General features: G+C 29.5%; 1 protein-coding gene across 5 annotated transcripts in view; it reads left to right on the top strand.

Moving 5' to 3' along the window:
• Window positions 1–22,405, top strand: part of LOC103571785 (ETS-like protein pointed) — a 53,193-nt gene extending 30,788 nt beyond the window's left edge. For 3 of the 5 annotated variants that reach the window (XM_053742501.1, XM_053742500.1, XM_053742503.1), the window contains 8 exons: window positions 7,048–7,164; window positions 9,832–10,035; window positions 11,943–12,221; window positions 19,879–20,097; window positions 20,178–20,462; window positions 20,586–20,864; window positions 20,953–21,250; window positions 21,533–22,405. In XM_053742501.1, the coding sequence (XP_053598476.1) occupies window positions 7,048–7,164; window positions 9,832–10,035; window positions 11,943–12,221; window positions 19,879–20,097; window positions 20,178–20,462; window positions 20,586–20,864; window positions 20,953–21,250; window positions 21,533–21,596 (1,745 nt within the window). In that variant the 3' untranslated portion in view covers window positions 21,597–22,405. The remainder of the gene's footprint in view (window positions 1–7,047; window positions 7,165–9,831; window positions 10,036–11,942; window positions 12,222–19,878; window positions 20,098–20,177; window positions 20,463–20,585; window positions 20,865–20,952; window positions 21,251–21,532) is intronic. The other 2 variants (XM_053742499.1, XM_053742502.1) reach the window with 2 other exon arrangements.
• The last annotated feature ends 236 nt before the right edge of the window (window positions 22,406–22,641 follow it).

The raw sequence follows: 22,641 nt of genomic DNA, 5'->3' as shown, positions 1-22,641 counted from the left end.
TTCTTAGGACTCGATAGTTATGAAAATATACGATAAATATAAATTTAAATTCGATCATAAGATGGACTTCCGGGGGACGATTGGACGCCCGGTATCGCATAAACACGAGTTAGCCTGGTCGTCATCGTCGTTAGTCGTCAACGTGTGGTTACTTTTATTTTTACGTCAGGATAAAATTAGGGCGCACCACAACGACGATGTGCACGTGCGCGTCGACATAATTGTATAATTCCATGAACATAAAGTATGAAATGACGGAATTTATTTCTTTGTAAATGTGTATATATACATATATATATATATATATATATATATATATATATATATATATATGTATATAAATATCTATTTTTAATAATACATAGTAACAGTGTATTAATGATTTAATAATTTAAACTGTATAACAATTGGATCAATCGGGTCGTGTGCAATTTTTAATATTTACATAGGTCAATTTATACGCATATGTATTCAACCGTAAAACAATACTCTATTCATTGCAATCAGGTTCTATATTATTGTCAATACGTCATTTTTAAGCCACTTATATTTATCATATTAGAATCCACTAGAAAAATTATTTCAAAAGCAAAATTATTTTTAAAATTTTAAATTTTCCCGGGTCAAAATCTCAACTTAATTATGATTTTTTTGACTCAATTTACTTGATTTTGACTGCTATAATTATTTTTAATTAAATATGACTTTTTCAACTTAAAAATTTGTCCTGTCAATTTAAAATCAAATTTTACTTGGATTTGAATTATTTTACTAAAAAATTTACCAAAACAACGTGACTTTAATATGACGGGATAAATCGGTTCTAAGACAACTTAATCAAAAGCAAATCAAAACCGAATGTGTTTTCATTTATTAAAAATGAACATAAGCTTGGCTTGCTTCCTTTTAAATTTTTGAAATTGCCGCCAAAATCAAATTATTTTTTTGACCTGAGTTTATATAAATATCAACCTAGTTTTTACTAGTTTCTGATTAATTTTGAAAACCTATTCGTCATATAAATTTAAAATATGTATCAAGTACATTACTTAAAAAATTAAATTCATCGCATAAGAAATTGTAAAATTAATTTGTATCATTATATATTCCATTTATAATGCAATTTAATCTTTTTATCTCATTCATTTACTAAAGTATTATACGAGATCAATATTATTTTAAAATAAATTGAAATTTAAAGTTAATTTACTCATCGTAGAAACTAACTCATTTTAAATTAATCAGAGCCGCGTCGAGCGGGAAGTCGATGGTTCAAATCCATCTCAGGTTTTTTTTTTTTTTTTTTTTTTTTTTTTTTTTTTTTTTTATTCATGTTCTTCATGTGTAATTAAATAGCAAAGATTGCAAAGTAGCATTGATAGTTATAAATTTTAAATAATTAGCTATTATAATTGATTACTACAAGTATCTCAGGTGAGAAATAATTTAAATTTCTTTTTTTTTAATTCAAGTCAAATATGTTCTTTTTTTGATCCGCGGGATCTCAGCCAAATCAAGTAATTTTCAAAATACAAATATCAGAACCCGGGTCAAAGTAACTTAAATTTGACTTTTTTGACCAAAATGAACACGGAGAAATTATTCATTTTCAAAATACTTTAGTGTCAAAAAGCCAGACCATGTTCGCTATCTGATGGAAATTGAAATAAACACATGGAAAAATAAGTATGGCCATAGTAAAATTTCCAATGGTTACTGTATGTTGTGACGTAATCATTGTCAATTTTACTATGGTCACAGTAATTTTTCCATGTGTTTATTACAATTTCCGTCAGGTGGCGAACATGGTCCGGCTTTACAACTTGACCTGCCTAGTATCCATTTAGTCAAAGTGTCAAATTTGACTTAATTTTTCCTCAAATTTAAATAAAAAAATTCAAATTTATTTTTGTGACCCGGGAAATTTAAATAATTTTGAATAACCATCAAAACTAATTTATCTAAACAATAGTCCAAAATTTTACTCCACCGCGTTCGAGCTGTACAATTGTAAGTTTTGAGTCAAATTCCAAAAATACCTTCATATATTTTCTCGTTAAAAAATCCTGCTGACATAAATTACAACCAACACCAAAAATATATTATTTCCAATAAATACAAACTTACATATCAAAAATAAAAATAAAAATAAGCGATAAAGTGAAATATTATAAAAAAATGTGTGTTGCCAAGATGGAACACACAGCAACAATAAAAACGTGACTTGTAAACAAATTTAAAAAAATAACCGCGTAGTCTGATAGAGGATTCCCAAGAGGTTGCCGGCACTGCATCAATAAAGTCCTCGACTCTTGTTGTGGTATGGCCCGTGCTAAGGTATAACACGTCTTCCATAACAATTGACATTCTTACAGCTCTGGGAATCAGCGTTTACCAATCTCGGTAGCAGGTCGACACCATTTTATTTTAAATATTCATTATTTATTTATCATTTCTACAATACTCGGAAGTCGGGCTGTTTATTCAGTTGCTCGAGCGGTTGCTTTTTATCAACCACTATATATCTAAATAATATAACATACAACATATAACAAACCAGTGTATGCGATGACAATAATGACTAACGGGCTAATCAGTAAAAAAAATGATAATTGGTCCATTATCTATGTGATTTTGTAGTTTGCTATGGTGATGGATGACTTTAACCACAAATATGTATTCTTACCACGCCTCTTTGGACAAAAGATACATGTACTGGTGTTATTTTGTTGTATACTGCTGTTACTACATATATATTACATATATATAATACTACCATACACAATCTCCTGGATTGTAGCCCAGGAAGTCGTGGCATTATCACAACAGCACACTCGTACCCGAGTATCTCAGTGAAACACGCGCATTTTACGATTACTCTAGTCATATACAAATCAAATATATATATATATATATATATATATATATATATATATATATATATATATATACATTTTCTTGCCTTGTTTTTTTACATAGATAATCATTAAGTATTACTACTGCTGTTATTATTATTAAAAACATTTCAATACCTGATTAAAGTAAAAGCTTTCAGATTTAGCGGCTAATTAAATTCAAAAATCAACTGATGTATTTAATTATACAGACTTAATAATTACGGACGGGCTTAAAGTGTTTTTTTTAACACCAGTAATATTTTTTGCTTATAAAATTTGAGAGTAAAAAAAGGCAGCCTTAAATGCATTAATTTAGCATCCGTCCGTAAATGAATTAAAATGAAAAAAAAAATAAAATAAAAAAATAGAAATGAGTTTAAGAGCGTATTTAAAAAATGGAAACAGACATGAGACACGTGCTAAGAGACTTCTCATCAGCTTAAGACCCTTTTTAAAAAGTCTTGATCAATGTTTTAAGCCCAACAGCAGTAGCCCAACTGCGCCAGCTGGCAACGATGGGGCATGTGGTTTAAGCCCTGAGGTCAAATGCGACACCAATGATCTTAAAAAGACATTAATACATTTATAATAACAGTATTATTGAGATCGAAACTTTTGAATTTATCTAAATATGGTATAATAACTCTCATTGAGCTTTTCATACAAACATATACAAATACATGTGTAGTTTTTTTTCAATACGGGATTAAAGTTTACGGCAACGAAAACTCCACCTGTTGCTGGCTGTCGAGCATGAGTTTATTGCTTGAAATCGAACTGTATTTTTAAAAATACTAGCTTATTTTACTATCGAGGGGCGAGTAACCCTAGGTCACTGTTTTGCAGCACGCCCTCGGTGACGCATAATAAATACACTGCAGAGTGTAAAGTAAGCAGGGAGAGGCCGGCTGCAGATCTTAAAATTACTAAATTTAAACTGGAGTGTATTTTCACTGCGCAGGATGTTGATCTTACGGCAAGAGGTTTTGTGAATGGTTTTTATTTTATTTAATTGCTTGTTATCAGCTATTCACCCCTTAATTTATAATATTAACTGTATCATTTCAAATTTTTTAAATTACTACTTTTTACCCGCCAAAAATTTGAATCGCATTATAAATTTTTTTAAAAAGATTTTATATTTAAAATTTTTCGCGCCGAAAATTTTTCCAGTCTTAGAGAATTTTTTGCATCATAAATTGAAAACAGAAATTTTCTTAGAACGGGAAAAAATTTTTTGAAACGAAAAAAAAAAATTCTTGAGCCAAGAAAAAATTTTTTTTTTCTGTGTAGCAGATTAAATTTATGAAAAATAATTCACAAAATTCAGCAATAAAGTCGAGAATTATAATTAGCATTTAATAGCAGATATAAATATTTATCAAAAGCTAAAAAAAAGTATCGGTTATTACTTTTTGAATAAATGGGAGTGTGTAATATCCAATTTAACGAGTGAATTAACAATGCTAAGTGTTAATAGCAATATAAGTGTAAAACATTGTAGCATATGAGAAGGGAGTTTTAAGTAATTTCTCACACAGTATAAACTCTTGAAGCGTCAGGTGTCATGGAGTAAGCAATAGGGTGTATATATAATACACAACGGCTCCAGAATATATGCCTAGATAGGTATCGTTGTAAAAACGAGGGACGCAACTGGCGCAGGTGCAGGTGCATCATGAAAGCAAACATTAAAAAATTTTACAACCGTCAGAATTTGCTAATGTATATGTGTATATTTGTTTATTATATATATACATATATATACATAAAAATAAACACATGTATTGTGGGAGTGTATGTTGGAAAACAAATAATTGTGTAAAATAAAACAATTGTGGTTTTAGTGATTGCCATTGAATAAAATGCAAATACGACCCATGACCTCTGTGACACAATGACATTTGTTCGTGTTGGTTTGCATTAATTTACATTTTTGTTAATTCATTATAAGCTTCTGATCGTAACAGACTTAACACAAAGTCATTTATTTAATAGAACTTGTTAATATAGCAGATTATTTTTTTTTAATCCGATAACTTTAATTGGCTTAAGAAATACGTATTCACATATAAATATATGTGTATATATGATAATAAAGTATCAAACAGAATAGGATAATCAAGAAAGGCCTATTGGAATTTATACTTTTTTTTATAGCCTCTTGTTTTTTTCTTGGAGCATACGTTTAACATATGGCACCAATTTCAAATTCTATAATAGTCCATAATTCTATATTATATTATTTTTTTATATAATTATTTAAGGTATTAGCTCTTCAGTAATTAAAGATGAAGGTCAAAAAGTTATATTTTATCCGAACATTTATCTTGATCATAGAAATAATTTATTTTCAAAAATTTAAACTTTTCGCGCTCTTTTGAATACTTTTTGAATTCCTTTTTGATCACATAATATTTTTGAATCACATCGCAAATTACATTGAAAATATGCAATGACAGTTTAATTTTTTATAAATTAATAATTAATCTAATTTATAATAATTTTGAGTCCCCTTCAAAATTTTATCTTTTTCCAAAATCTATTTAAAATATAATTAATGTATCAAAAATATTTATTAATATCAACTCGGTCATGATCATAAAAGTATAAAATCTATTTTCAAAAATTTGAATTTTGGCGCGCTTTTGAATACTTTTTGAATTCCTTTTTGATTAAATCATAATATTATTCATTTTTGAATCACATTTCAAATGACATGTCTTAGAAATATGCCATAACATTATAATTTTTTGTAAATTAATAATTAGTCTAATGTATGATAATTTTGAATACCTTCAAAAATCTGGTCTTTTTATTAAATATTTTTTAAATAATTAAAAATTAACGAGGTTGTTTTAAAATTAAAATTACCAACTATTACTTTTCATTCCCACGATACATGTATAATTTTTCCACATTTGCTCGTGAGGAAACCGAGCGCGACGTAAACACATACGGGACCACGTGTGTATTTAAAAACAATCAAGAGGGTTAAAAAATACAAAGACAGTATGTATATCCATGTATATAAAAAATAAATGTAAAGGGGTCGTCGATAAATATTCCAATTGTTTCAAAGTAGGAACCACCGATGCCTGTCCAACGTCTCTTTCTCTTTGTTCGCTCTCTTTTTTTCTTGTTTTTTTTTTTTTTACATTGATCTTAATAATAGATAACTTCACCATATCCCTTTATTTTTTTTTAAAGCCACAGGTGGACTCATTGTTCAACTGATTACTTTCTATTACAAAGGAAAAATTTTTAATTAGATGGACATAAAATTGACAACAGGCTAATGATATCCTTGAGTATTTTATTTTTTGAACTTCCCGCGTAAATTTGAAATTTAAAAAAAAGGGCAAGTTACATCTTTCGGTCCGAATTTCAAAAATCGAATTTTCATCAGATCTCGACATTTTGAGGTCCTAGGAAATTTATCTGACCGTTTTCAGATAAACGTCCGTCGGAGTTCTGAGCTCGAAAACAGCGGGAAGTTTCGGGGTCGACCCACATTAAGGACAATTGTTTTTCAGATTTTATATAAATTTAATTATAAAAACAAAATAATAAATATCAGTAACTTTATATTCATGATAATCTTATATATAAAAATAGAAAAAAAAATGCTAACACTGATTGCCAGATCACCCTTCCGAATAGTAAAATATATCTGATGTCCCTCGACTGAATAATCGAAAGCCACATTTAGATCATGCAGATTACGTCGGTTTTATACAAATGCAAATTTTAAAAAAATAAACCACTAATTTAAAAACAATAAAGAATTAAAAAAGTAAAATAAAAATTTTTGAAACTGATCACAGGGTCAAGTGAGGAATTTTTTACCATAAAATAATTTTCAGTTTAAAACAAATAATCGATAAAATCTATTTTTATTTTTAACCCGCATGCAAGAAGTAATAGTAAAATTATTAGAATTAATTGCAAGTATTGGAAACCTTGCAAATTTATTTATGTAATACTTGGAGCTATTCCAAAACTTTACAAACCTGTCAAATATAAAGTTTTTAAATTATTTATGATAACTTTTCAGTTTAAAATTTTGAATCATTGTTTTAAATTACTTAGTAATTTATGTTTTTTTCGTTTTGTATAGTTTAATAATAACATGTATTGTTTATTGCAGATATTCCGGCGCAAGTACCACCTTTAACACCTGGTACAAACAAAAAAATGACCGAGGCTTTAAAGGCCTCATTTGCATCCTGGGAGAAAGAACAACTTCGTCTAAATATAACCAAAGGTATTGAATTTAATCAATATACACAAAAAAAAAAAACGAATTTTTCGGCGCAAAAAATTTTTACTTGACTCAAGAAATTTTTTATTTCATCTTTGAAAAATTTTCTCGCGCCAAAAATTTATTTTTTCTGTGTAGTATTAATTAATAATATTTAAAAAATTTGAATTTGAATTAAAATTACACTGGTACGAATGAAAAGTTATAAAAACAAAATAAAATCGAGGTAAAGGTAAAATACATCCGTTGAAGGAGTAATGGCTCGATGAAAGAGTGCGTGTTTAAGTTTGTTGGTAGGTTTGCGAAATAACATGTCCCTTCATAAAAGAGTGAATCGGACTGCTCGTTACGCCACGATGATCAGTCCATTCCCTCTCTGAGAGAATCGAAATCTCCACGAAACATTCGCCAACTGTTTTCATGTTAACATATATATATTTTTATCCATCTACCCATATATATATATTTATTTTTATGTGTGTAATATACATGAGTATTAACACACATTCGAGTTTCCACCTTTCTTTTAGACTGTTTGCCACAATGCACCAATGAGCATGAAAAATAGGTCAGGGGGAAACAAAGAAATAGATTAACATCATTCTGACTATTTCTTTGGTTTGTTCAATCGAGATTTATAAAATAATTTATTCAAAATAGTATATTGCACTTTTTGTTATGTCATATTTTATTATTAATCTAAAATTAGCATCAATTTTTTTAAATTTTTATTTTCAATAATCTAAAGGCGAAATTTTTTATAAATTTTATGATGACAATTTCAAACCCTGATACTTTAATACAGTCTCCTACAATCACTTTTTTAAACCTTAAAATTACTCGAAATTAGGTTTTTTTTTAACGTAAAATTTCATAGATTCTTCCTGCGCAGTGTAGTAATTTTTAGATGATAAAAGTAAAAGCGATAATTTCGAGTAAGAATTGAAAACCCATTCTTGAAAAGTCTTGAGTTTCTGTCTCAAATAACAGAACATAATCCGAAAAATTTAAAAATACAACCCTTTTAGCCTTTCAGTCTTTCAAATAATGAAATGGTATTTTGTGGTGGTTCATAAAAAATCTTCAATACGCACTCGAGTTAGTGGATGACAATTGATATTTACGAATGGCTGTCGCGATGAACGAAGCCACGGCAGCGAAAATACGGCTCTCGATAGAACAAAAGTCCGTACATACAAACATACATCGAAGGCCTATGATGGAGGGAAAAAGAGAGCAGAGAAAAAAAAGAGATGGGTTTTGTTATAAAAAGAAGAGGTAGACCAAGTGGAACGTTCGCTTGCTAGTTCACGGAGGTCAGACGAGGTGATCTGTTGATGGTAGCACAGGAGAGTCCGAGCTGTCGAGGGCATGTAGACCGGAAGTAACGTCACACCCGCGTGGTTCTCAATGCGCATACCGGATGTGTGGCATCGGCTCCCCATCAGAGTCATCAGCATTCATGATTCCCAGCATATTGCGTTAGTCTGTCGCTCTCTGGCACCAGCAACAGGTGGACTTGTTTCCTAAATCTCTACCCACGCTGTTAAATTTCTCTGCACTTGCATTCCGTCACATGAAAATCACAATTTCCATTTTTTTTCAACCAATTATTCCCTACTTTTCAACTCTGTCATAATTCCTTCAAACAAAAATTATCTCCCTACAGCTCAATAATAAAATCTCAGATAAAAATTTTAAAAATAATTCTTAGGCATATTGATATAGATATTTTAAAAAAGTACCAACACAAGTTTTGTTAACAGACACTGCAGACACCTGTCTAGATGATTCGCAAACACGCCTGGTGAATTCTTATCTCTCTTAGCTTTAATGATATTTCTTTGTATCGGAATTTATCTTAAGCGAGAAAACTGGAGAGCATAAAACTGTCTGTTAACAATACTGTCAAGAAATCACTTGGTCAAACATCCAAGCAATCCTCAAACATGTCGGGTTCCTTTGATCAATCATTTAACCAACGCCTTTAGAGGAATATTCATTTTTTACCTTTTTTTATTATTTTTGTTTTTATACTCTACACACCCACGTATACACACATATATTTATATTAATTTATAAATGTATGCGTATGTCATATGTTGGCTACATAGACACACACATTCAAATTAAAACGTCGCATTATTACTTTGTTGTATGGTTGCGTTCCATTTCTACGAACTCATCGCGCTTTTTCATTCATCCACCAGCAACGCTGATGATTCTTTTGTTCATACTTTTTCATATCATAATATCATGTACGCAACTATTGCGGTTTTTAAATTTTATTCAATTGAATTTCGCGCTAACTGATTTTAGATTATTTCATTGTTGCTTTTATTCTCTTCCAAGTATCAGGTAAAAAAAAAAAAAAAAAAAAAAAAAAAATAAAATTACTTTTTAATCTTTGTTGTCATGAAATTTTTACGACGCATACACCGTACTTTTCACTTAAAAATATAATAAAGTCATGTTGAGTAAACAAATATTTTATCATCAATAAAAATAGCCAGTGAGTCAATTACTCAATTGATAAAAATAAATGCTATTTATTTTATTTAATGAATGGAAAAAAAATGATTTGTTTTTTTGAATGAGGCCTAGATATAAAAATGTACGATGGTTTATTATTTAATAACAATAATATTTATTTTTCTTTGTTTAATTAAGATCCGAGACAATGGTCAGAAACAGCAGTAGCTAATTGGCTCCATTGGGCAATTAGAGAATTTTCACTAGAAGGTGTAGCAATGCAACCTTGGCAAAATATGACTGGTAAACAAATATGTGCAATGGGTAAAGAATCATTTATTGCACGTGCTCCAGCATTCATGGGTGATATTCTTTGGGAACATTTGGAACTTCTTCAAAAAGGTTCGTTGTTAATACAGTAATAAATATTTAATATACACAGAAAATCTGAAAAACAATTGACTCTGGGTCAGCTTCAAAACTTTTCAATGTTTTCGAGTTGAGAGAATTTAAAAACACTACTGTAAACTTTTGAGCTCTTGATCAAAAAACGGTTGCACTGAAAAAATATACATTTTGCTGAAAAAATTCATTTTTCTCTGAGGATATTTTCAAGAATCAACTAAAAGAGTTTGTTGAAACTTAGATTTGATCAACTGAAACAAATCGGTCGAGCACTTTACGAATTTTGCATCGATTTTCACCTGAAAATGTTAAAAATAGCTTCCTAAAACTTCAAAATTTCGAAATTTGATCAAAACATGAAACCGAAGTATTCCAAAAAAATACACTTATAGTTTTTTCAATTTTCTACATGTGCATATTTTTAGTTTTTCTTTTTTTTCTAATGTATTAGTTGAAAAAAAATCAGAAGATTGTTAACTGTCTAAAAATTTCAGGATCTTGATGAAAACTCGATTTTTAAAAATCGGAGCGAACCCAGTTTCTCTTTTTTAAAATTTTCCAATCTTAAGTCAAGAAACTTTCCGAAAAAATTGACGTTTTCAAAAAACTTCTTTGATCAAGAATATTTCCTTAGTCGAAATTTTTTTTCTGCGTATCATTTAATATATTTTCCAATACAATTTATCGATGAACATTCAGATAAAATGACGTCTATTTTTAAATTCTTTTTTTCATGAAAAATATTTTAATTAATGACGTCATTAATGAGATGTAAAAATATATAAATATTAGATAAATAATAAAAGTCGAAATATATACGACGCAATATAATAAATCTCGATCAGGTCAAGAGATAGCACCTGGATACCGTGAGCCGGAAACGATCAATCCAACAGATTGCAATGAAAGAACCAGCCCATATTATTTTACTTTTTTTTCTTGCAACGAATCTCCTCCCCCCTCATCTATACATCTTAAATATTTTATTTCATTAATTTACTTCTTGCGATTATCGCAAAACTCGAAAAAATAATTTATAAGAATAAGGAAATGTCTCGAACTTCCTGTCATGGATATCATGAGCCGAGATTAGAACAAAATATATCATATTTCATTAATGAAAATCCGCGTAATCGCGCCGTCACTATTATTATCATTTACAAGTAATATAATTTATTTAAAATAAACAATAATTATCAAGTTCCATTGAATAAATAAAAAGTAAATGAAGAAATTAAAATAATAAAGGTGAAAAATCGCGTGTTGTTGTTGTTGGATGGCAATTGCCGTTGATTTCTTCAAAGGGAACGGATATTAAGAAATAATGCGAAAATAAAAATTAGATAGATGAGTATAGATATATAAATTGCAGAAAAAAAGTCTAACGATAGCCTTGATGAATTGTTAGTGAAACTTTTTGTCGTTTCGCTTTCCTTCGTCTATTATTAATTTAATACTTTATGACTACAAGTGTAATTAAAACAATAACACTATTGGTTCAGAGTAGACAGGGTTGCAAAAAAATTTTTTTTTTCAAGCCAATTTTAAATTTAAAAAGTTACGTGACATCTACAGATATGTAATTAAAATTAAACTTATTTATAATTCATACAAATAATTAAAAAGTTTTTATTTAATTGTCTACTTCCCGTACTGTACTGAAATTCAGAATTAAAATACAACTTGCTAATTATTACTTAAGAAAATTATCGAATTATAAAACTATTATTTTTTTTTTTTTTGCACAACTCAATTGCGAAGCTGACGTTAATTTGAACAAAATTTGTATCATTTGAAAGATAAATTATTAATTAATAAAAAGAAGACAATTTCAAGTGGCTTTTTAAAAAAATTTCTGCAAATGACGCGCGTGGATTTTAAAACTTTTTTCGTTTTTTTTACAGAAGATGAAGTAGACAAAGCGTCATTAGAAAACATGCCAGCAAATTTATATGAAAGCGTATGTGTTCCTGACCTCGGCGAATTTCTGGGTTATCAAGGAGCCAATAATTCGGTAACAACAGCAGTTACAACAACAACAAACCCACCGGAACTTAAGAGTCCAGCAACTCCAGCAAGTTCAATTACCTCGACGTCATCAATATCACGGAGCGGTCCACCGCAGTCGTCGATTCAATCACCAATAAATCCCCCACAAATTCCAAGGCCTTATCACAATGATAGTAAGTATTTATAAATTTTAAATATATATGTTATGCTAATATATCAAAATGCAACAATCGTCCAAGTAATCAGAAAATCGACTGATTTTAAATAAATCCGAATTTCTTCCGTCACTCGGCTAAAGTTTTAGAAAAAAATCACTTCGCAGACAGAGTAAATAAGGAATTTATTTTTTTAGCGAAGTGATTTCGGAGTCTGGATTTTATTTCAATCCCCATTGACTCCGATTTAGAGTTTAATATTAAAATAAACTCCCCCGGTAGTGAATTTCGCTCCGTGTTCACTTCAAAAATTTTTTACAGTACAAGAAATTATTTAAAAGAAATTAGGGTATAAAATAACAAAGTTCAATAAATATATATTTACTGGACTACCATAAATGTATAAGCACGTAGACATTTAAAACTTGAGACTGAGACCCATAAATGGATAGTGACGCCACAGGATCGTTTATGGTATCGTGTTTGAAGCAATTGTTAACCCGTCCAGAATTATTTGGCGTATGATAAATGAATTTTAATAGTATTTTAATTTTTGATATTATTATTTATCGGCGTTACTATACTTGATATTAATAACCACCAGCTACAATAATATTTTTTACCACAAAATCCACCGTGGGATTAAAAAAAAGTAGACATAAAATAAAACAAAGTAAATTGACAGTTCGGCTTCAGCAGTGCTGCCGAACGAAATAAATTTTGAATATTATTTTATTCATCTTCATAAGTATTATTTTCTTACAGTAAATAATAAAGAAAAAGTATTATTAAACAAGTTTTAACAGTGCATCTGCTCAACATCCTCCCTCAAAAAAGCTGTTGGAGAAAGTCCCCAGTAGCTCTAGTTGAATTCATCATCTTGGTATATTTATATATATATATATATGGACATTTATGTGTATTAATATCTCCTCCTACTTTAAGCAACCAAGAAGTGAGCAACAATGAGTTAAAGAAATTTACGTTAGCAAGGGGGAAATTTCAAGGAGTGAGGGCATAGATATTTTTTAAGGGAGGAGCACTTGAGGACATTATAAAGCTGTATCTTAAAGCCCCCTCTCTTTCTTATTTTTTTTCTGTCTCTATTCCGAACTAAAAATATATAAGGGTGGTCCCATAAGACTGGGACCAACTTCCGGTTGTAATACGAGCTCAAAAGTTGAATCGTGCGGTGGAAGAATCGTGTGTATTATATATATACTCATATATATATGTATATATATATATATATTTACTGGCATCAAGACGTCTTACGATATTTGTCGAGAGCGCTATTGCGTGTCGGGTTTAGCAATGAGATGTTGCTTTGTAGTTATCGCGTGGAGAGAGCCTCTGCGTACAGTACAAGTATATAGTTTTACTTCTATTATAGCATAGACCATATGTATATGTACTTATGTATATATATATTTTATATTGAGAGAGGGATTTAAGAGGCAAAGAGGTTTTTCAGAATGGTAGACTATCGACGGTGTTGAATGAATGGCTCGATGTATGAATGAATGAATACAACCTGCGCCTTGAAAATCTATGAAAATAAATCCTATTTTTATATATTTTTTTTTAAATTATATATTTTTTCAGTTTTTAAATATATGTCAAAAAATCACGTACTTCACTCAGTAAAAAATAAATTTTTTATTGACAGTAATTTTTTTTTTACAATTTTGTTGAGAAAAAATAATTAATTTTGAATTTTCATATTTGGCGGGGTTTGGATTTTTTTTATTTCGCACTCGTGTAGAAGATGTCCTTGCACTAGATAAGAATCTGGACTATAGAGTAGTGCGTCGAGTTTTTCAGGAGAAAAACTCAGAGAAAATTTGAAAACTTCTTGAAATTAAAAAAAAAATTTATTGTAATTTTTATAAATTTTTTTTATCTATGGGAAATTTTTTTATCCACCTGCAATGATCCTATTGGATAAAGAAATGGATAAAAAAAAGATATATATTTATTTAAGAAGATTTTCCTGTATGTTGTGTGTAATTCATTGATGAAAAATCCAACAGGTACAAAACTGTCGAGAATATAATGCCCCAAATAATCGCAATACCCAAAAGATGATATTCAAGTAAAAAAAAAAAATCTACAGAGAAAGATGATTCAAGTAGCTATGGGGTGGAAAAACGTTGAATAAGAAGACCTAAAAATAATAATTTAAAGAATATCTCCCTCCTTTTTTTATCTCATTGTATGTGTCCAAGTCCCAGCTCTGGGGCGTCTGGGCCTGAAAGAGGCACGAGGCCTAAAAAGGGAGGGGGGTGAGGACTTCCGGTCTCTGTATCACGTGCGAGCCACCGTACAAGTACTCCCCTGTCGAGAACTTCTCCCTGACATCCGGTCTCTCCTCTTGAGCCTCTGCCCCTCCTTATCATCACTTCTGTCCTATAACAATTCCAATCCCATAACCGAGAAAAAAACCTTTTTTTATTACTACCATAAATAAATCTTTTTAATTTTTCTCAAACCATTGATTACTATAATCAACTTGGCCACTAATTTTCCAGTTTTTTAAACTTCATCCTGAAAAAATTTTAAAATACTTTGGTCTGTTTATAAAAATTCCGACGTAATTAAAGAGTTCGTCATAATTATTTTTAAATTTTATTCAAAAAAACCTCCTCATTAAAAAGTTAGCAGAGTAACTTCGGAGTAAATACGGAGCGGATGTCAATTTATTTATTAATTTCCTTCGGTGTAAAATTCCAAAGGAAATTTATTTGATTAGAATTTCAAACCAGAGAATTTAAATGAAATCCAGATCACTCCGAAAAATAAACTCCTGATTTATTCCATAAGCGGAGTAATTTAAACAAAACTCCAGAACTCCGATTCAAAGTCACTCCCAATTTTTAACAGTTAATTTAAATTTTATCTCATAAACATGATATATATGATTTAAGATATTCTTGCACAAGATATCTTAATTTTGGTTTAATAGAGTGAGCATTCAAAATATAGGAAGCAGGTGGTTGAAAGCATTGAGAGAGCGTTTGTCACGGTTCACCCCCATCCATTAATTTCTCAAGTTCCCCCACATTGCTGTTGTCCATCCCTCCCACTATCGTTAATTTTGAGCAACATACATCCACAAGTACAATTGAATACAACTTGGGCAACACATGTATTGTACAATTTACTACCATCACCCAAAAATCCACCACCATCGTCCATTATTCGTCATCATACTACTGAAAATTGTTGGGTGGGGGACAAGGGAAGGAAGAAGGGAAGCCCCAGGCTTGAGAGCGGAAACAGATCGTAGCACTATCGCAGTGACACGCGCACTCACGTCAAGTAGACAGTCTTCAGGTTTTTTACTCCGTACTAGTAGTGATACTACGTATGTACTTAATAGTTTTTTTAGTTTAATTTAATTTAACTTTTTTTTTTATTGTACATATATATGATAAAAATCCAGTGATTCCATGTGTGTATTTTTATGTACGATCTTGATCTTGGATAAAATAGTTGGTGTTTTTTTGAGTGGTTCAACTTACCAGTGATTTATTGCACTGCGCAAATGAAGTGCTGATTAATTTTTTTTATGAAGTAATAATTAGCAGATTTAAAAAGTTGTGTAATTTGATTGGCTGGTATTGATATTGTATTGTGCGAAAAAGAAATAAAAATTTGAGGATTTTTCAACGTCACGGCGGGAGTTGTGAGCCTCGAAACGTCGGGGTCCCGGTCGGGACAGACGCCGGCAAACGAGACGCTAATTGATCCGTATCCCGTTAACGATACAGCATCCGCTCCAGAAATGGTTTTGCAAATGTTAGATACCTTAGTGACGGCTCAGGAGCCGTTTTACGCAGATTATCCGTCTTATCAAGAGCCAGATATTGTTACCCATCACCAAAATCATCATCACCATCAACATATTACCCGAGTTATGGGACCAATTTGCTTGGATGCTACTACACACACTCCAGGTATAGATTACGCTTATTGCAATCCGTCAGCTAACTTAAAATTATCAACGGATTCAAATTTTAAGTTTCATATCGATTCTGATGCAAAATTATTTAAATAATTAAAATTTTCAAATTCTGGCAAGGCGGCAAATTTAAATTTTTGAAATTTGAAGATTAATTTTTGAAATTTTTTAAATTCGGGAAAGCGGCAAATTCAAATTTTTGAAATTTCAAGATTTATTTTTGAAATTTTTAAAATTCGGGAAAGCGGCAATTTCAAATTTTTTAAATTTGCTGAATTATTTTTGAAATTTAAAAAATCCAAGAAGGCGGCAAATTTGAATTTTTGAAATTTGGTAATCTACTTTTAAAATTAAAAAAATCTGGGAAGGCGGCAAATTTAAATTTTTGAAATCCGGATTTGTTTTCTTAACAGAAAAAAAAAATAAAACTGTATTTTAAACAAGAAATTATTTAAGTTACTCCTGTTGTACAAAAGTATAAACTAAAATGCAAAGGTTTTCTTTTTTTTTTCATATATTTTGTTAATGTCAGAGTCTCAAGTACCATAAGACCGTCTGTGTCTTAGCGAGAGCAGCTGTGTCGCGTCCGTTTCGGTTTGGCGCGTGCCTACTCGCCTTCGGCACCTGTTCTCCAGCTGATATAAGACCGCTACATAAAGTTCACTAGTTTATTAAGGCCCAACAACAGCCCATTTATATAATCCAACAAAAATATATATTTTAATTTAAATAATTTATTTCACAATTCTATCGTCGGCTAAATTGCTTTCATTAAAACTCACCCGAACCTGTTACCATCAAATATAAAATACAAAAAATCTAAATTGGTTGGATCTTAGTTGCGGTAATAATAATAATTATGATTGGGCTGAAAATGTAAACGCGGCGGCGTGAGGGCCGATTACTTGCTGGACTCCCACGCTCACTGTCCATGAAATAGGGTGCGAGTTTTAGCTACGGTAGCCATGCAGGTGTAGGTAAGGGTACTTGTACCTACCAACTGTTTTCAAGGTTCATATTCTGTCTCTCCCTCTCTCTCCCTCTCCATATATGTATATATATTAAATATCTATTCATATTATTTAACTTAAACTCTCATACATGTCAACTAATTCCCTAAAGTATCAAGGTTGTATCCAAGTCCAAGTGTACATGTGCTATTACTGCCACTGCGTTCGCTGATAGAATCTGATTGTCTTTTTAGTCTTAATAATTAATTAATTCACTTGACCTTCAATCCATTATCTTAAAATATTTATAATGAAAAAAAAAAATAAAGGAAGAATAGGCGGAGTTTATAACAACCAATCGGTGAATACGTTACCGCCCACGTCAGTTCGCGAGCTATCTCGCGGTTTTTCATCACGCCCCTTGGTTACTGCTGCGCGGTTGCAACTTGCTTTAAATTATACAAACAATGAGTCTGTAATGACGGTGACATCTTTTTGCTTGCATTTAAAAAGATAACAATCCGGATTCATTTTAAATTACTATCGAACTCATTACATGAAAAAAAAAAAATTTATTTATATACACAATGTGTATTTTTAATGATTACTCAGTTTATTATCTTGGAAAAAATGTCATGTTATCAAAATAGATAAAAAAAACACATGTGTGAAAATAAACCAAATGGTAGAAAATTTCCATTGGGAAATTTTAAGATGGGAAATTATTTTCTGATAAAATAAGATTGTCATATATATTTATATATTTGTAAACAGAAAAAAAAATGATTCAAAAAATTTTTTTTTTAAATCTAAATTTTTTCAGGTAAAGTAAAAATTTCCTCCAAGAAAAGTTCTCTTGGGTCAAGAAAATTTTGGTCTGGTTCTAAAATATTTTCCAGGCTTAAGAACTTTTTTTTTCTACGCACAGCAAAGACGAATTTATCATGAATCTCAAAATACCCATGAAAATTTATGGACTATTAATATTATATTTTGTTGGTCAGAATATTTATAAACCCATGGGTCATTAATTTTATATAAAATAAAAAAAAATCTTGCGGTCATGGTTTTTGTGTTCACAAATGCATAATTCATGAGATGTCGATTTTTATCATTCGAATCAACATACAAATTTGTGAATACTAAAACATGGGTTTTAATTTTCATATTAATATATTGTTTTAAATATAAAATTATAATAATTACAATATAAAACCATTGTTACTAACTTGTATTACAATTTATAATAGCGGTCTCAGTAATTTATTTTATTTACGTGTTCGTTTTTTCTTAAAAAATACATAAATACTTTGACAATGTGGAATAATAAATTTGGAAATTTTCAGTACTAAAATTTTTAAAAGTTGCGATCTTCGAAGAATTGTTTTCTTTATCTCACCATATGTTTAAATTTAAAAACCCTGGAATTTATGGGCATTTTAAGTTGAATATTTTACGGAAGGTCACAGATAGGGTTTGATAAATAACACATGTATTAGTTGTATCTCATAACGTTATGTCTTCATTTTACTCGGAATGTCTATGACCAAGAACGAGAAAATTATATTTTCCGACTAGCGAAAACTACAAGTAACACCAGATGTCCAAAATAAGTTTTAAAAATATCGCATAAAAAAAATATGCCAAGAATTCGAAACACAAAAAGACAGAATTGAAAGGTCTTGGCTACTTTGGTCCAAGTCGAAAACATAATCTCAGTTTAAGCCCCAAGTTGGTGTATGTTAACAAAAGCCAGACAAAAAATAAACTTCAATAGGGTTTTAGATGTTATAATTGAATTTAAGTTTACTTTTAATGCTTTTGTTCACTTTTACCCAAACTCGAATTATTTTTTTTGTCAAGAATTACAATTACTCATTTTGATTGTTAGAAAAAAATGTTTTCATTTTCTATTATTTGATTATTGTATTTATTAATGGGTGCTATTATTATTTAATAAATATTAATTTATTTTAATAGTTACAAGTAGGGACCACAGACCCTATAGTTTAATAAAATTTATTATATTATATTTGTAATGAGCGATAATAATTTTTATTTTTAATACAAGGGTTAGGGTTCTTTATAAAATTAAACGATTGTTGCATTATTTTATACTTATTATATTTTTAATGTTTTTTTTTTCAATTACCCCGCATGGAGAAATTTTCGTTTGAAATCCTATGGTGTCATAGTAAACCCTGACCCTGTTAGCCACCTGCAGAAATTTAAATAAATTCATTTAAAAATTCCTACGGCCATGGTAAAAATTTACAATGATTCTATCAGAAATTATGATAACCATAACATTGTAAATTTTATTTATTATCATCATGGTATTTTTTACATGCATTTATTTAAAATTCCATCAGATGGAACCACAATCAGGGTTTACTATGACACCATACATGGAAAAATTATTTTTATTTGAAATTCTATGGTGTCATAGTAAACCGTGATCATGTTAGCCACCTGCAGAAATTGAAACTCATGAAAAATTACTATGGCTATGGTAAAAATTTATAATGATTATGGTAACCATTACATTGTAAATTTTACCATGTGTTTATTGAAAATTCCGTCAGGTGGCGAACATGGTCTAGGTTTACTATGACCGCATTTCAAGCAATAATACTTTCTCCGTAATTCGAGAAATCTATGGAGTCAAATCTAAAATAGATAATTTATTTTGAGAAATAAAAAATATAAATTTTCATGTTGTGATAAATTACTTATAAGTAAATAAATGAATGTTTTTCAGGCGGTTACAGTCATTTACGTAGTCCAGTATGCCAAGAAGAAAATCAAAGAGATGAAAATTCATCACCGCCTCACAATCATACCACTCAAACTTCAAATTCTCATCCAACGACACCCAGTGGCAATCATAATAATAACAACAATAACAATAATAATAACAATAACAATGCAAGCAATGCGTATATTCATTTAAGAAATTTAAACCAACTTAAATCAGAAGGTAAATATTTTCTTAATGACAATAATAAATTTTAATTTATATTTTAATTAATTAGTATAATTTTAAATATTTATTTTCAGCCAATTATGGGAATCATCATATACCAGAACACCTGCAAAGTGGTGCTAGTGAACTTGGTAGTAACGAAAATGATCTGCGGGTAAGCAACCCAGCACCAACAGATAGTTACATGACACCTGCACATTATTCTGGTTACGATGACCCATCGGAATATCATAATTTACCGACAGAGCATGGAAATCCTCACACTTATAATCTTGATAATTCCTCGGAATTTTATGGTGCTAGTGGAATACAATTAGAGCCTAAATATCAACCGCCACCATTTAAAAACTATCCACGAGGTATGTTCATTATTTTTTTTATTTTAAATTATTGTCCCTTCAGTCTGCGTATAAGCAATTATTTGTTTTTTCATTCACTTGTAAAAATTTTTACTTATCGGCAAATTTATTAATTTTTTTTAGGACGGTATCATGAAGGATACAACGAAAACTATGGCCAATATGATACCACACCTTTTCAAACCGTACCCGGCAGTGGGAATGCCAATTCCAGTGCTGGAAGTACAGTCGGTAATGACCAATGGACTGTCGGTCCACTCGGAGAACATTTATCTCATCACCCAGCGTTCCTTACCGGTATTGGTCCACGTGATTCTTCAAATCCTCATCATCCAGCTAATATTGGAAGTAATTCTGATCAAAAACCATTGTTACAAAGTGCAATGCTAGCCGGATACACTGGTAATTACAAATTTCAGAACAATCTTGTATCTAAACAAGTAAAAAAAAAAAAAGAATTTATTGACTTATAATTATTTGAAATCTACAGGTGGAGGGCCATGTTTTACTGGATCAGGTCCAATACAACTATGGCAATTTTTATTAGAACTACTAACTGATAAATCGTGCCAAGGTTTCATATCATGGACTGGAGATGGTTGGGAATTCAAACTGACAGATCCAGATGAAGTTGCTCGTCGTTGGGGAATTCGCAAGAATAAACCCAAAATGAATTACGAAAAATTGAGTCGTGGGCTTCGTTATTATTATGACAAAAATATTATACATAAAACTGCTGGTAAACGATACGTTTATCGTTTCGTATGTGATCTACAAAGTCTCTTAGGGTAAATTTTATTTTATTATTCATTATTAATTAATTTTCACTAGACCTGGAAGTTTAAATTTTTGGACTTTAAATGCTTTCATTTTTTTGGAATTAATTAATAAAATTATGATACTATTATGACCGTTCGTTTTAATATTTTAACAAAGTGGCGGGCACATGAAAAGTAGTGTAGTAGTCAACTTTACCGTGGTTTGAAATTGTTCTTTTCATCCTTTGTCACACAATATACTATGATATATTTTATTTGAATAATTTATTAATGAATTTATTATAATTACAGATATAGTCCAGAAGAATTACACGCAATGGTGGATTTGAAACCAGAAAAAAAGGAAGAAGACTGAAGTTTTTTCGTCCAAAAATATAAATTCAAATATTTAAATTTAAAAAATGAAAGTTTTTTCGTGCTATCGTGATAAACGAACGTAACAATTAAATTAAATATATCATTTAATTTATTAAGTAATAAATAAATAATAAAATAAAGTAAAACAGTGAATACGTACCGCCATAATCGATATCATCGATAATTGGCAAAAGATTTATAAATCAGTCACTAAAATATAAATATATAAATAACAAATATGTTGTTGTTTTGACTGGAATATTATTTTTTTTATAATATATTATAAAGTGACAAACTAAATTACAGTTAAATTATATTTCACATTTATAAATTATTTATCGTTATCAATAAATAATAACGATAAAGTAAAAACTAAATATTTTGAATATTTAAAATATGATAAATAATTTTTTTTTAAAAATCGGTCATTTGTACCAAAGAAAACAGGGTCCGTTATAAATACCATTGGTGCCTAAAAAAAACTAAAATGAGAATAAGTGAATAAAAATCTTTTTTTTTTTAAATAATTTAAGAGAAATTTATTTTCTCTTAGCAATTAAATATTAATTATATAAATATAACATACAAATATTATAATGTTATGTTACGAATTATCAAAGAAAAAGAAAAATGATTTGTAAAAAAATAAAATTCAAGTATAAGATTGGATGTAAAAGTTAAAATAATAATAATTATAATTTTCAATTAATTATTAATTTGAAAATATTTTTTGTAATAAATAATAATAATTATTAATAAGTTACTAATAGTAATTAAAATTCGATATAAAAAGTGATTTTATTTCATTGATACTGAAAATTTTTTTAGAGACTATATTTAGTAGATATAAATATAAGTAAATATTAAATATATATGTTAAAAATAAATGAAATAAAAACGTTAATTAAATGGAATAAAAGTTAATAATAATTAATAGCAATTATAAAGTAAATAAAAATCTAAGATAGGAAGAAAGTAAAATTAATGCCACTCGACAATTTATATATATATATATATATATATATATATATATATATATATAT

The sequence above is a fragment of the Microplitis demolitor genome, chromosome 10, assembly GCF_026212275.2.
Source record: "Microplitis demolitor isolate Queensland-Clemson2020A chromosome 10, iyMicDemo2.1a, whole genome shotgun sequence".
Taxonomy (NCBI): Eukaryota; Metazoa; Arthropoda; class Insecta; order Hymenoptera; family Braconidae; genus Microplitis; species Microplitis demolitor.
This window is presented reverse-complemented; position numbering and strand designations above follow the sequence as displayed.